Raw genomic sequence first — 14,828 nt, 5'->3', positions numbered from 1 at the left:
TATTATTGCGGATTAAAAATGAGTTTCAGTCTTACACTTCTTTACACTTAATCTTTTACTCACGCTCCAGCAACTCTCTTCGTCACTCTCTCTTATAGTATTTGATTTGCTCTCACACTTCTTGATGACTCGCTTTTTGCTTGCGTTCTTCTCTGAGCACCTCAGTTGCTCTCATTTTTCACTTGAGCATACGTACAACTTAAATGCACCACAATTATTTATGGGTGGTGATGAAAAAAATCTAATGAGAGTATTTACTACCCTCTTTTAAATTGCAACAAATTGCAAAGTTATGGAATTATATTATGGAATTATACTTCTACTTATTGCTAGAGTAGTTCTTTTACGATCCTTCTAAACTCTTCACGTAGTACTGAGGTGAAATTGGATCATGCACATACTACAGTGGTAAAATTAAATCATGAGCAAAGGTAAATATACTATTCCTTCGGTCCATTTTAGCTGTATTGACTTGACACATCCTTTAATGGGCCATAAATAGAACGACAATTTTACTATATCGCCTCTAATTATTACTAAGTCATCTACTGATTGAAAAATTATGCAGCCACTAACAATTTGTTGAAGTTTCCAGCCTAATAATTAATAACAAAGGTAAAATAGGTATACAATGGTAAATTATATTTTAGTTTTCCAAATTAGATAAGCAAAAATATACGACAAGAAAAATGGACGAAGGGAATATCATTTTTAACCCATTTCCCCCACAATTTATCTTTTCTACAATTCTAACTTTTAATGGAAAGTTAAGTTATCCAATTTGCCCTGCTCCCCAATTGAGCACGCACCTCCAGTTAAGTCTGTATTAGTTGACATACCATCAAAAGGATTAAGGATTTTCACTCAGGAGGTTTGAAAAAAATAACAAAAGCTAAATATAAAAATTAATGTTGTTGATAGGAATAGAACCTAAATTGCTAGAGACAATTTTGAACACCCTGGACCACTTGAACTGACTTTTTGCATATGCTCATGATGTTCAAAAGGTTATAGATGTACATAAACATAGAAAATCTATCCTATATATACATTGTAATTTTTTGCTGAGAGTGTTCGGGTAACACCCTTATCTCCACTTAAATCCGCTCCTGGGTGCAGCGGAGGAGGTTGCTCCTCCCTTAATATGAGGTCTCGGGTTCAAACTCTGGGTATGAAAAAATACTTGTTGAATGTAGATACTGGACACCGGGTGAGAAATAAAAAAAAAATCCTTTTCCAAACACCCCCAAGATGTCTGATTTCGACTTTTCAGCCATCCACCAATCAAGACAAGTCAACGAATTACACACTGTAGAAGGAATATTCAAACATCTTTACTAGTATTTTATAGGCATTTGTTTTCATCACATTGCAATCACGCATCCATTCCAACTTCCATCAAAAGAACTCGCCCCTTAACCCCACACGCAATTTAGCTTATACCTCAAGAAATCAGCCCTTTCTGAACTGGTCAAGTTTTCAGGAAATAAATTTCATGAATGCTTAGATATACAAGTACTTGTAGAAACACACACATGGATCGTCTTTGCATATACAATCCTCTATAACATTGATTGGTTTCTTTTAGAGTACCCAGATCAAGAAATTGTTGATACAGTAATATAATGGCACTGCCAATATTTAAGCTTGGGACACTTGCATTGAAAACATTGAGCAAACCCATTGCCAGTAGGCTTAAGCAACAAGCTGGGTTGCATCCCAAGTTCCGTAATTTCATTGTCAGCATTGCCCAGGTAATCCCCAATTATCTTGGAAAATGATGTTTAGTTATTTATCCTCTTTATTGATCAAACAAGGAATATGGAGTTGAATGATTTGATCGATGAATATTCCATTCTTTCTTCAATGTAGAATCGATTCACACCACTTCTTCCTTTTTCTTTGTCGTTTTTGTTACTTTGGTTAAACTGGGGACTATATAGGGCATAAATTTGAGGTCTTAATCTCCTTTTTGGTATAGCTAATTAGAATGAAGAGGTCACAAATTGTGCATTTCTTTTGCTCCCTTCATCCTGAAAAGAATGAATAGGAGTAGCAAAAGTTATAATCTTTATGTGTATGAGGACTTGATATTTTGTGTAGAATTGGTGTCCACATAGGGCATATATTCATTTCCTAGTAAGAGCTCTTAGTCTTTTTCAGCATAAGGGTTGTTCTTGTTGCTGATTTATCACGTTACGAGAATCTAATTGGGGCTATTTGAACCTGTAGGGCAATAATTGTAGTATAGATCAGTACTTGGTGGACAGACTTTAGTACCTGTGCTGGTAGGTGGTAGCAGGTACCCGTGGAATTATCGAGGTGTGTGCAAGCTAAGTTGGCCTAGACACCATGTTTATAGAAAAAAATTATACTATAGATCAGTAAGTGCTGTTGGGAAAGAATTTTCTGCATGCCTAATAATGCAAGCATTCCACTGTGCATTTCTCTTTATTAAGTTTCAGTACATTATTTCAGCTATTTAAGTCTTGTTTGTAGATGCAAATACCGATCTTTCAGAAACTTTTTCCTTCACTATATGTTAAGAATTCAGTTAGCATTTCAATTTCATCTTTTTGAACACATTCATTGCTGGAAGCAGGCAAACCATCGGGTGACAACAACAATGCAAAGAAAGTTATATGGTCATGCAACCAATGTAGAAATACGGCCTTTGGATGAGGAGAAAGCTGTTCAAGCTGCTGTTGACCTTCTGGGAGAGGCTTTTGTCTTCTCGGTATTGCTTATTTCCCCCTTGACTCTGTGATGACATGTCTAGATATTTATCTAAGATTCCTCGGTTCATTAACTGTTACATATCATTATTGTTTAGATAAGAACATACCATTTTCTAACTAATCAAGGTTTGAGATCTTGTGCATTTAAAACATGATAAGCACTCTGACTGTAGTATGGAAGTAGTCGTGCTAACTTTGTTACCCAGACTAGCAGTGGCAACTCCTAATGATCCACATAGCCCTTGAAATCTTGGGCAATGAAGTTGCTTTGCTTCAATATTTAAGTATCGACTGAATTCTTCTCTGTGCAACTGCCTTGTGATTTATTTTCCCAAGAAGAGTTTGGAACACAAAACTTAGAGCTCTGGAACTTGTATGCATGAAAGTCTCATATCTACTATCTCGAGATACACGGCTAGCTTTAAAAATTTGTTTGAAATTTGAAATTTCGACTTACTATGTTCAAAAGATCAAAGAGTATTACTCTGACCGATCATGCATGAAGCAAGTAGCTCCTAAGCTTTTAATTCAAAAAGGAAGTAGCCCCTAATCTAAGTGCTATTACACAACATATATTCGAGTTGAGAATTGTTCATGACAATTTTTGCATGATCTTCAAAATATCAAAGCATACTGCTTTGGATGATCTGTGTGAAGCTTAGTAGTTCTTATAATTAGTGCCATTGAACAACACAGAATTGAGTTACGATTTTCTTATGACTAACCTTACTTGTGTCAGCTTATTGATTATTTTTGGAGTAATTATAGTCGTGAATTGTTTACTTGTAGAAGAAGGAAGAGAAAGTCCTTTTGTCTGAAAACTCCTCCAATTTAAAGATCCCATGTTGAATACCCACTTTAAATACTACATCAATGTTGGTATTTGCTGATTGAATACGTTTTGGTGGAATGATGGCTGGGATGGAGGATAAGCGAAAAGTTCAAAGTTCAGGGTCTCTAATCAGTTTGCTTGGGCTGTTGATAGAGTACTGTCATGTTACAAAACTATTGTTCTTTTGGCAGCTTGTCCATATAGTATCTTTTAGAGCCCATTACATTGACTTAAAATTAGAAGGCCTAACCTCTGGTCCTAACAATTCTGATATTTATTTTTGAGCGATCAATGCCGAAACTAGATCATACTGAACACTATGTGTTATGCTGAAGACATCCCTAATGTCTTCCTTTCAGATAAATTAACCTAAAACATCATTGTGACTTGCAACTTATAAGCTAGGATGTCTTTAGTAGGAAGCCTACAATTTTCACTATTTATTGGAGAAATATTTTTAATGGTGCCATCTGTCAATAGCTACGGTAAGTATACTTCTGTTAAGTGTACATATGCTTTATACACTTCTTCTGCATTCATCATCCACCTCTATCGACTCTGCAAGTCTTTGGACCACTAAAGGTCCCCAGCTACCACATGGAATCATACTCTTTTCTTACTCCCATCTTTTCTTATTATGTCTATGATTTTGTGTCTCAGGCTTACAGGAACCACTCTAATCTTCTATCCCTGCCTAGTTAAAAAGATTCCCCTTCATACAAGTGACATTTGATTTTGATCACTGGAAGTCTATTAATCTTGCCAAATTCATAAGCATTAGTCTAACATTTCATAATGTTACACGATAGGAATTGGAATGAGTGGCTGCCTGTTGCTTTATCCAATCAATTTTTTGTTTAGAAGAAGTGATTTTAGAATTAGATCTACAGCTTATGCATGTAACAATTCAATTGTTTTTTGTTGTAATATTTTTCCTCAAGCACTTGTATCCTATAACTTGGTCGCCCTAGACTGCATCTTATGCTAGGGAAGGATCGGGTAGTTGCAATTCTATCAGCTAATTTATTTGAGTTGAGGTTCTTAAATTCCTTACTGTCTCAGTCTTGACATGTCTCAAAGCCATTAACATGATTTGCCGCATGGTTATGTGTTCATTAACCCAATGGCTTTTATCCTAGAACTCCAGCTATTTTTTTGAGAAGCTGCTCAGTAAATGGCCTTTAGGTTTTGTGTTCCCAAAAGCAACTTTCTGAGTCTTTGGCAGGTCTTGACCCAAACAAACCAAGATAACTAATTAAAAAGCTTTTGGGGTATAGTGTCCTCTATGAAAATGGGAAGCCCAGGCCCTTCTCAGAATCCCTTATATTAGAGATTTGGGAAGTCCATTTAAACCCTGTCTTGCTGCAATTTCCTTCTTTTTGGTCTTGTTATCGGAGAGCTGGAGCAAAAGGAATCTGGAAAAGAACAGAAGGGAGGGGTGTGGATGTGACTTAAGTGCTGAAAAGGTGGTCAATGATGAAATATTTCAATGAAAGAGGATATTTATAGCTTCTGCAAGATAAATCTGAAAAGAAAAACCTCTCTTTCTTCCTCAGATATCCAATTTCAGCGCAACAATAATCTGTTCCATTTTTTTGCCCATTTCTCGTGAGTGACACAGTAACGAATTATGAATAATGCAGCACGGTGGGCGTCATTATATTTGGTTGAATGTGTTGATATTGGTGGTCAGTTTGGAGTGATGTAATGGCACTTGACTTTGCTATCTTGCATGTAGCACCTTTATGTTCTCTAATTTGTGCTTTGGCTACTTGTTTATATTGCTGAAACAGGTTGCAGTTGCTGCACTTTTCTTTGAATACCAAAGAAGTTCTCGATCAGAAGCTAAAAAGGAGGAACTTCGCAAGCAAGAGTTGGAGGTAGTCTCTTAAATTCCTTGGTTACTTGTTTGGTCTTGACAAACTCTTCCATTGCTTTATCAATGACCAAAAACCAAAAACACTAAACACCAAAGTATATGTGCTGTTCCTTTGATGTTATCTTGGTAACATCTATTTTAGCATCTCTTTTTCAAATTTATGGTTACTTGTTATACTTCATTGTTTAAGAGCTAACTTTGGAGGTTGAGTTAGGCCAAAGTACATTTCTTAACAATCATCATCATCATCATCCTTTTATCATTATTATAAATTAGGTTATGATTACTTATTTCTGTCAATATAATTTGATGGAATGGTCCACTAAAGCAAACACTTCTTAGTTAACCGGTTGCTGATCTACTCCCTGTGATTGCCAAATAACGGACCAAGTTTGCACCACATCCATCAATACTGTTGCATATAACTCTTAGAGCGGAAGGTGGATATGCCAAATATCCCTCTAATTACATGCTACTATTATTATTATTATTATTTCTATTTCTAAACCTGTATAAGGCACCCTAATAAACCTGGATCATTTTGGCTCTACGGCAGCAAAGGAACTGTTGTAATTTGCTACTTTGAGTTTTTATTAATTCTGTCTGAAGTAATCCTTTTCTGTTCTATTACATCACGACTCTGAGTTCAAAACCTCTATTAGATCTTATAATAAACTGAAATTCATCCTTCTTGAAACTTATTTGAGTTTATATTTGAGGTCCTTGTGTGTTTTCTCAGCAAATGAGGGAACGAGATGAAGCATTGTCAAGAGAGATGGAGAGCATGAAAAGCAAAATTCAAGAGCTTGAACAGTTGGCGAAGGGACGAGGACTTGCTGGAGTGTTCAATTTCAGACCTCCTCACGTTGAAGGAGCCAAGTCCCCGACACCAGCATGATCTATTGTCTGAAGTTTTGACAGCGAAATGATCAGTTGTTTTTCTCATTCTTTGGAGCCAAGAATCGTATGCCTTCTGTAAACCAGAAGCCTAGGCTCCTTACTGAAAATGACGTTGAATCTTGAAAATTTCCATTGATGTGATCAATATTGTGAGGTTATGAAGCAAGAGTTTCATAGTCTGAGGTTTTGCTACGTCCTCCTCCTAATTGTGGCACTATACTACTCATTTTACATATGCCTAACAGCACATGCTTAAGAGACTTGTATACTTAGCATCATAGGGTGCAAAATTGTGAAATGTTGGATTTGGAGATTTCTGTTCAGCCATGTTCTAATGTTCAATATGGTGACATTATGACCAGATGCTCCTTATCTGCAAAAGTTATGTAATACATATTACATATAAAGCACCAATATTTATCCTTTATTACAGTTCAATCACATCCTATATAATGGGTGGCATCATGAATTAACAGGGAATCTTGAAGGTGGATAGTGGGGTGTGTCCTTTATGCCTTGCTCTTCCTTTCTTTCTACTCACCCACAAAAGGGACCTTTTTGCTGATTGATCTGGATTCTGCCCACAAAGGCTTCTATCATCTTTCTCAATGTGGGGTAAAAAGGACCAATCTCACTATGCCACATCAACATTGAAAATAGAGTTCTAGTATACACTTTGGCGGTCGTACCATGAGGTGGTCTTGAGAATAATTTCTAGCATTTATTTGGCGAGGTTGCAGCTCTGTTAAGTTACAATATTGGCTAAGATCTGTTCCCTCAGCTGATTGTTTTATTAATTTGTCAGTTCTTCATTCATTCTTTTTTCCAATTCTTGTAATTTTTCTATTCCTTTTCTTTTCGTTAACTTCTTTATCCATAAGAAATACTACATATTAATAGCATTTCAAAGGAAACAAGAAAAGGACTAAGATCGAAATCAGATGAAGTGAATGTTTTTTCAGAAAAATAAAATAAAATCAGATGAAGTGAATGCATTCACTTGTATCATCTCTTGCACTCAATTCTTTCTGTCATTCTGCATGAACTAATTTTCTAACCAACAATTAGCACGCCTCAATTCCAACATCCAATCCCAAGCAAGTTATGGCTTTGGCAGGTTATACGGCAATTCTATTAAATAAAGATGTGATCTCTCTACAAAATCTATATGTTATTCTGAAGCATGTCAAGATGTAGGTGAGTATAAGTAAAAGGGACGATTTTTAACAATACTTATTTTCTTGCATGGATAAAAAACATCCCTACGAACTCTTTTATTTTAGTCCCCAACTCTATCCTTGATAAAATACACCAATAATTATCACCTACCACGTTCTTTCTAATTATAAACAAAAGGAATACATAAAAAAATAACCAAATAAAAATTGATATGGAACATTGGATAACTCTTGATACACAGGCTAAATAGTTTTATACAAGAAAAGCATCAATTACCTATATAGCCTAATCAGATCCGATCCGATAACTACTGCAGCGTCAAGTTAATCTGTAATTACAGTTTCAAGTTAGGTTATGAATGAAAATGGTTAATCACTCTTCTAAGACAATATTAACACACTAATTTTTTTATTAGATGATCCAAATTATAACTAAATTAAACACGGATATGTTATTTTTTAATCCTCTTAACTAATTTCATAATACACACCTTAAATTCGTTTTGTTATAGAAGAAAGTGATCCTTCAAATACATCAAAGTCACACCAAATTGCAATTGTTCTCTCTCTCCCGCCAAGCGAAAAATGAATGAGGAGAGAGAAAAAAAAATGAACACGCCAAGAAAAAAATGAAATGAAAGAATTATGACGAAATAACAAACATTTACAAGATGAATTAACATATTACATTTAAGATAAAATATTTGATAGTTAATACCACGATACCACTAAATATTACAATTTTCAACTCATAATCTATATATTAAATGTAACTATAATACAGAAAACTAGAGTAAACATCATGAATACCTCTAAAACCCGTACAAAAAGTCGTAACTTATTGCAAAGACCCTATGTCCATATATAATAGATATTTAAACATATATAAAAATAGTTACAAATTTTCTATAACTTTCTTCTATACAAAAATTAGAAATTGATAAATCCATTGCATTAAAGAAAAAAAAAAAAGGGAGAGAGAGAATGTATATTGAATGTTTGCTTCGAATTTTTCAAGCCTTTTTGCATTCAATACTAATCGAGTCGTCCCATAATAAGTGTCACTTTAGCTAAAAAAATTATCCCATAATAAGTGTCACCTTAGGAAACCAAGACATAAATTGACTAATTTTTTCTAATTTTACCGTTAGACAATAAAGTAACATCTGATTGATGATTGGAAAAGCCACATAGTAACTTGGTATTTTTGGATTTCCAATGTCAAAATGTTTACTTCTTGTGCATGCTTTAATAAAAAGGTAAACGTAATTTATTTTATTATATAGGGGTAATTTGATAAACTTCACATTGTATTATTGATTTCTTAATATGCGTGTTTTTAGTTAAGGTGATACTTATTATGGGACGGAAAGAATATACACCAATTTATAGTTAGTTCAGAATACAACGTCTATTTAAAATACTTAACTCCAGACTTTATACCACACACCAATATATTTCAATATAAGTCAATTTTTAGTTGGATTTAGAGCCCGTTTTGATTGGCTTATAAGTTGCTGGAAACAACTTATAAGCTGTTTTTAGCTTTTTTGAGTGTTTGACTGGCCAGCTTAAAGTCATTTTGTGCTTAAATAAGACCAAAAAAATATTTGAGCCCGTTTAGCTTAGCTTATCTAAACAGGCTCTTAGTTATTTACTTTATCTTAAGCACCCCTAAGGTTTGACTCAAGAAAACCAAAATTAACACAACTGCCGCGTATATTGCTGTATTTTTTAATTATTCTTTTCTCAAGGGGTTTGGGTATAGAATATATATATATATATATAAACCCGTCTTATAATTCTGCACAAACACAATTTACACAAATCAGAATCGAATTTCCAAGAATATATATATATATATTATAGAGAAAAGAAAATCACATACACAACAACATCAAAACCCAATAAGGTATAGCTCTTACGTATACTCTCTCTTTCTCTTCACTGTTTATCGGCCGCAATCTCTCTTTTACCGATAAGTGGTATCAACCCTATTCTCTGTTCTTTCTTATTTTCCATTGACTTATTTGTGAGTAGTTGCTTACTTTTTTGCCATGTTTTATTCTTCTTCTTTTTTTTAAAAAAAAACCTTGCTTTATAATTTTTAGTTGATTTTGATTCTTATAATTAGGGTTAGGTTAATGGTTTCTCCACCTTTAAGATCGCTTTACTTCATGGGTTTTTTGTTGAAACGAGCAAATTTGTGCCTTTTTTGATTTGGGTATGATGCAAATTGGGCTACTTTTGGTGCTTGTTATTTAAATTTGATATTATTTGGGAATTTTGATTATGGTCTTAGTTCTTGATTTTCTATGCAAAAAGGTTGGATTTTTTGTGGGGGTTTTATTGCTTTTTCTAACATGAAATCTCGAATGTGATCTTATTGGTTGTGTTTGGTTTATGGAACCTATAATGATGGTAACTTTAAAGCTAAGAATGTTTTGGGTTTTTTTTTTTTTTTTTTTGCAGGTGAAGAATTGATTAGAATGGGGAAGGGTTCGAAGAGCGGTGCGCTCTTCAAGGACAAGGCGAAGAATCGCGTGGATGATCTGCAGGATGTGTTTGCTAACCTGCAATCTGCGAGGAAAGAAAGTAGAACTTATGATGTTGGGGTGCTTGAAGAGCAGGTTCACCAGATGCTTCGTGAATGGAAGGCTGAGCTCAATGAGCCTTCCCCTGCCTCTTCTTTGCAGGCAAGAAAACCAACCTTTAGCCAACTGGTTTTACGTTTTAGTTTCCTTTACTGTCCACAATGTGCATGTTATGATTTTGTCCGGTTCACAACAACAACGACAGCAGCATACTCGGTGTAATCCCACAAGTGGGGTCTGAGGAGGGTGGAGTGTACGCAGACCTTACCTCTAAATTAATGTGATCAAATTTTGACATATGCATGTCGACCTCTGTGTGTGTGTTTATCTATGTGTTTGTGTATGCTTACAAAAGTGTTGGATCTATTACAAGTGCAAACTTGAATCACGTCAAGTGTAGTTGTGTCCGTTGTGGTGTAATTGTGTGCAATCGTGGATACTATAGTATTTTATTTTATAACGCACATGAAGATATTGGTCGTGAGTGTTCTTAATGCATGGTGTGCAGGGAGGAAGCCATATATCAACAGACCTCTATAAGCTGCTACTTGGTGAGGAGGAAGATGATGCTACCAGCGCATTAGCTGCACCTAAGCCTGATCCTGATGCTCAAAAACATGATGTTGCTGGTTTTCAGGAGGTAATCATTTTCCTTGAAATTATCTTGTGCATGTGATGGACTCTTGACTGGTATCGTTTCTAACAGAATGAACCCTCTCACCGATCCCCTTAGAATGCAGTTGGTTGGTTATTTATCTTAGGAGATTTGGTTTCATTGTAGTTTGTGAATTGCTAGGTTCTCGTCTTTGTTTTATTTGATCCAGTCACCATTTTTTATCGTCCCAGTTTACTTGATAGTTGAACCTTTTTTGCAAATGGAATAACTTCAAAAATTCTGAACTGAAATCATTGATTGTTGATGGTCACAGATACAAACTGGGCAACTTTGTCAGACATGAACATCGGGTTCATTTCCGAGTCAAAGACAGAAAGAAGCCAAAGAGTGACTACTCACCAACTATTGTTTTAAGCTATTCTTCTAGTGACTACAGTATGCTCCGTCTCTCCATAAGAGACCACAAGGGATGACCCGATTTGGTCTGCTTGTGATCTATTCTTTGTCTAGTTTGACACATTGATGAATATTTTTTCAATGAAATATATAGTCTAAGAAATAACACAAAAATGTGTCTTAACACCGAAATTTAAGAGCCAAAATAATAAATGAACAAATTAAAATATAATTGTCCAAAGGAGTTTATTTTGACATCAAAGTCGCAAGCAGCTCAATCAAATGACCAAGCATACCATGTCTACACTTTGTCTAGTTTCACACATTGATACAACAACATACCCAGTGAAGTCCCACATAGTGGAGTTTCTCACATTGATGAATGCATGATTTTTAAAATGAAATGAATATATGAAAAAATTATACGAGAATATGTCTTAACCTATGTTACTCGGACTCTTCAAAAATGGACACGGGTGCGTGTCGGATCCTCCAAAAGTAGTGCATTTTTGAAGGATCCGACATGGGTGCGGCTACATTTTTGGAGAGTCCGAGCAACACAGGTCTTAACCACGAAATGCAAGAATTTAATAAATAAATGACCAATTGAAAACATAATGGTCAAAGAGGAGTTTCTTTGGCTCACCTAAGTGGCAAGCAGGTGAAATAAATAACGAGTATAACATATTTTCTTGATCAGTAAGACCGTAAGAGTACAATATATTCTTTTTTTTGTTATAAAAAAATACCTTATTTACGTAGATTACTCCTGAAATTAGTTCTTAAAGCTTCAATTATCACTGGTCACGTCTTCTTTTTGTAAATTGAATCTTCTGTTGGATATCTCCTGTATAAAATTTTCTCAACTATTCCCTTTATTAGTTTCTTTGATCTACTTCTCCCTGCTAACTTGTAGGTTCTGGATTATGATTTGTTTTTCCGGTCACAATCAACTGTCACACCAAATTAGTTAGGGCCAGATTTATGAATCCTTTGAATCCATTCTGCTCTATTGTGGAGTCAGTGATCCATAGCTAGACTATTTTTATGTTGGTCTTTAACTTATCAAGATAATTTTCCTTTATCCCGGCTGGGACAAGTTGTGCTCTGCAAAGTTCACATCGGCTGAGTTCTTTCTCTGTTACATATGTTAAATAAATCTATTCCCATTTGCTGGTTGTTTCTTATTCCTTTTGCTTAAAAGACTCAAGATAGTCAATATGACCACTTTAATCTTCTTTGTGATATAGCTAACTTGGTATCTTGGACTTGAAAATGCTTCCCTCCAAATTTTCTCCTCGCAATGTCAGTGTCATGGCTGACCATCTTGTTGAAGTTTTACTTCTTGCTTCAGTTTGATCATCCATTTGCCAGTATTTTCTTTTCTAGCCTCATTCTCTAATGAATGTCACTCATTTTAGAGACTTCTTGACTGTCCTTTTTCAGATAGCTTTTCTTGAAGTCTTTTTTTTTTTTTGGTTTCACACATTAATTTTATTAATGAATCCTCACTAGTTAAGCGATGTGTTTTCTGCAGGGTTGCAATGTAACTCCGGTGCTGCAGGAGCAAGGTTACCCGTTGATTGATCAATGCAAAAGTATGCCTTTAGTGGACAACAATGCAGGGATTAACAACCTAGGCATTGCAACACAATTAGATTACCATTCTTTTGATCCACAGCAAGACTTTGATCAGTTTGGGTTTGATGCTTTCAATCTTTGTCTAGAGGATGACTTGCCTGCTATTCATATTAGCCCTCCACCCTCTGCTTTCCTGGGACCTAAATGTGCCCTTTGGGATTGTCCTCGACCTGCAATGGGGTCAGATTGGTGCCAGAAGTCTCATGACTACTGCAGTGACTACCATGCTTCTCTTGCGCCAAATGAAGGCTTTATTGGAAGACCTCCAGTTGTCCGACCAATGGGTATTGGGTTGAAGGATAATTTGCTTTTCCAAGCTCTAAGTGCAAAAGCACAGGGGAAAGATGTCGGTGTTCCGGAATGTCAGGGTGCTGCCACCGCAAAGTCCCCTTGGAATGCACCAGGTTGGTGTGCTAAGACAGTTCTCTATTTCTGATTGCTGAATGTCATATACCACATCAGTTTATTTTACTTGTAAAATCTGATATCGATTCGTTTGCTTGTGCTTCTGCAGAGCTTTTTGACCTTGAAGTTGTTGAAGGTGAGAAAATGAGGGAATGGCTTTTCTTTGATAAGCCTCGAAGAGCATTTGAAAGTGGAAACAGAAAGCAGAGATCACTGCCGGATTATAACGGGCGGGGTTGGCATGAGTCTAGGAAGCAAGTGATGGATGATTATGGAGGGCTGAAGAGATCCTACTATATGGATCCACAGCCGATGAAAAATCTGGAATGGCATCTGTACGAATATGAGATCAACAAGTATGATACATGGGCCTTGTACAGATTGGAGCTCAAACTTGTTGATGGGAAGAAGAGTCCAAAAGGGAAAGTAACGAATGAATCAGTTGCTGATTTGCAAAAGCAAATGGGAAGACTCGCTGCTGAATTTCCTTTGGAGAACAAGCGCTCTGTTAAAGGCAGAGCAAAGGCCAACTCAAAGGTGGATGTTGCTGCTAAAATGCATGCTGCTCCGAATCAAACTGTTCCCGCTATTGAAGGGTTTGATTATGTGACCGGTGCACCTTTTCCTGATTATCCGTTGATAATTTAGGTGGCTACTACATAACGTAGACTGGATCAGTAGTTGGATGCTTTTAAAATAAGAGGCATTTTATCTGTATTATACGTCTCTCATCCTTGACTCAACCTCCTGCCTGGTGGTGGCTGGAGTTAAATGGAGGTTCTTGTTTCCCCTTGTCAGGCGAAGTCAAGTGGAACCCCCTCCTGTTTCCGTAGGTATATTTGTCAATACATCATTGTCATCTAAGTGTTAATGTCATCTAACCTCGGGGCACTTTTAACTGCTTGAAGATGAGGTGGATAATCCCAGTTTACTTGTTCGGTTCACTTTACATACGCGCCAAGTTATGACTGTGAGTACATTTAGTGGTTGTAGTGTTGGATTCGGTGACCACAAGAGAATGATTATGAAGTTATACTGATCTGCCTCTGTTTTCATGAGACTTTCATTGTAGTTATGACCTACATAGGAATGTCAGTTTCATATGTATGGTTTGGAGTTCTATTCGGCGTGAAACTTTGCAGTAGTAAAGTGAAAAGGCATATATGCCTTTTGAAAGGGGTCGTTTGGTTTACGGTCAAGTTATACAGTTGAGTACAATTCATGGATTGTATATGTTGGTTTATTCTGCTTACTAGTATTAAGCATCCATGGATGTGACAAGTAAACAAATAAATACCGCACTGCTGCTTTAAACATGAAAAATGATGAGTTTTTTTTTTGTCAACGGTTTAAAAGCAAAAACTGTCAACGTTATTAGAAACAAATGAGAGGGATTTATATATTTATGTGAGACCAATTACGTGCATTACTGAAACGCTAATGGTTAACGCTATTGATTTCAAGTATACTTAATATAAAATAAAATGTTGAATGTAGTCACTGTTAGTGGGAGGTAGTAGGTATCCGGTGGAATAGTCGAGTTGTCTGTAAACTAGACCGGATAGTAGGACACCATTGTTATAAAAGAAAAACGTTGTAAAACATTACGTCAATTAGAAAGTAACCAATCCAAGTGATAAAGGATCTTG

At 35.9% G+C, this 14,828-nt stretch overlaps 1 protein-coding gene and 1 pseudogene across 1 annotated transcript; both read left to right on the top strand.

Moving 5' to 3' along the window:
* Window positions 1–1,320: 1,320 nt before the first annotated feature.
* On the top strand, window positions 1,321–6,774 carry LOC132623447 (uncharacterized). Its single transcript, XM_060338202.1, has 4 exons — window positions 1,321–1,754; window positions 2,603–2,737; window positions 5,364–5,450; window positions 6,189–6,774. The coding sequence occupies exons 1-4, from the start codon at window positions 1,626–1,628 to the stop codon at window positions 6,345–6,347; spliced, it is 510 nt and encodes a 169-aa protein (XP_060194185.1). The 5' UTR covers window positions 1,321–1,625; the 3' UTR covers window positions 6,348–6,774.
* A 2,601-nt stretch (window positions 6,775–9,375) lies between these two features.
* LOC132621396 (transcription factor VOZ1-like) lies at window positions 9,376–14,299 on the top strand (annotated as a pseudogene).
* Window positions 14,300–14,828: the final 529 nt, after the last annotated feature.

This window comes from Lycium barbarum, chromosome 12 (assembly GCF_019175385.1).
Source record: "Lycium barbarum isolate Lr01 chromosome 12, ASM1917538v2, whole genome shotgun sequence".
NCBI classification, from domain to species: Eukaryota; Viridiplantae; Streptophyta; class Magnoliopsida; order Solanales; family Solanaceae; genus Lycium; species Lycium barbarum.
This window is presented reverse-complemented; position numbering and strand designations above follow the sequence as displayed.